This window comes from Ipomoea nil, unplaced genomic scaffold (genome assembly GCF_001879475.1).
Source record: "Ipomoea nil cultivar Tokyo-kokei standard unplaced genomic scaffold, Asagao_1.1 scaffold0706, whole genome shotgun sequence".
Taxonomy (NCBI): Eukaryota; Viridiplantae; Streptophyta; class Magnoliopsida; order Solanales; family Convolvulaceae; genus Ipomoea; species Ipomoea nil.
In genome coordinates, this window is record NW_017617134.1 from 1559010 (window position 1) to 1559678 (window position 669).

The 669-nt window shown below is 49.2% G+C and overlaps 1 protein-coding gene across 1 annotated transcript in view; it reads left to right on the top strand.

Annotated features, from left to right (window-relative positions):
- The window catches only part of LOC109176402 (uncharacterized mitochondrial protein AtMg00810-like), a 1103-nt gene extending 694 nt beyond the window's left edge, over positions 1-409 (top strand). Inside the window, exon 2 of the mRNA XM_019325835.1 lies at positions 1-409. This exon is cut by the window's left edge and continues 205 nt beyond it. Coding sequence (XP_019181380.1) covers positions 1-409 — 409 coding nt within the window.
- The last annotated feature ends 260 nt before the right edge of the window (positions 410-669 follow it).

Below are 669 nucleotides of genomic sequence, written 5' to 3' on the forward strand. Positions count from 1 at the left end.
TTATATGAAAGACATTCTCAATCGTGCTGGGATGTCCGATTGCAAACCACTGGCTACTCCCGCTGCTATTACTCAGCCAGTGACGCCGTCTGACCAACCGTACGACAATCCGACACAGTATCGACGTTTGGTTGGGGCACTTCAGTACCTGACTGTTACGCGTCCTGACTTATCCTTTTCTGTTAATCGACTGTGTCAGTTTATGCATTTGCCGTCCAACGATCATTGGGGTTTGTTGAAGCGTGTTCCCCGATACATCAAAGGCACCATCACTTATGGCTTGCGACTCACTGCTTCAGCTTCATCCACTATTCATGGGTTTTCTGACTCAGACTGGGCTGGGTGCCCGATCGACAGGAAAAGCACCAGCGGGTATGCAGTGTTTCTCAGCGACAATCTTATCTCTTAGCTATCTTGGAAGCAGCGAACGGTTGCGCGGTCCTCAACTGAAACTGAGTATAAGGCCCTCGCCGATGTTTCTGCTGAAGTCACCTGGGTTGTTTCTCTTCTTCGTGAGCTCGGACTACACACGGGAGAGTCGTCCACACTCTGGTGCGATAACCTAGGTGCTACCTATCTTTGTGCCAATCCGGTTTTTCATGCCAGGACTAAACATGTGGAAATTGATTTCCACTTTGTTTGAGATAAGGTAGCTTCGGGTGACTTGGT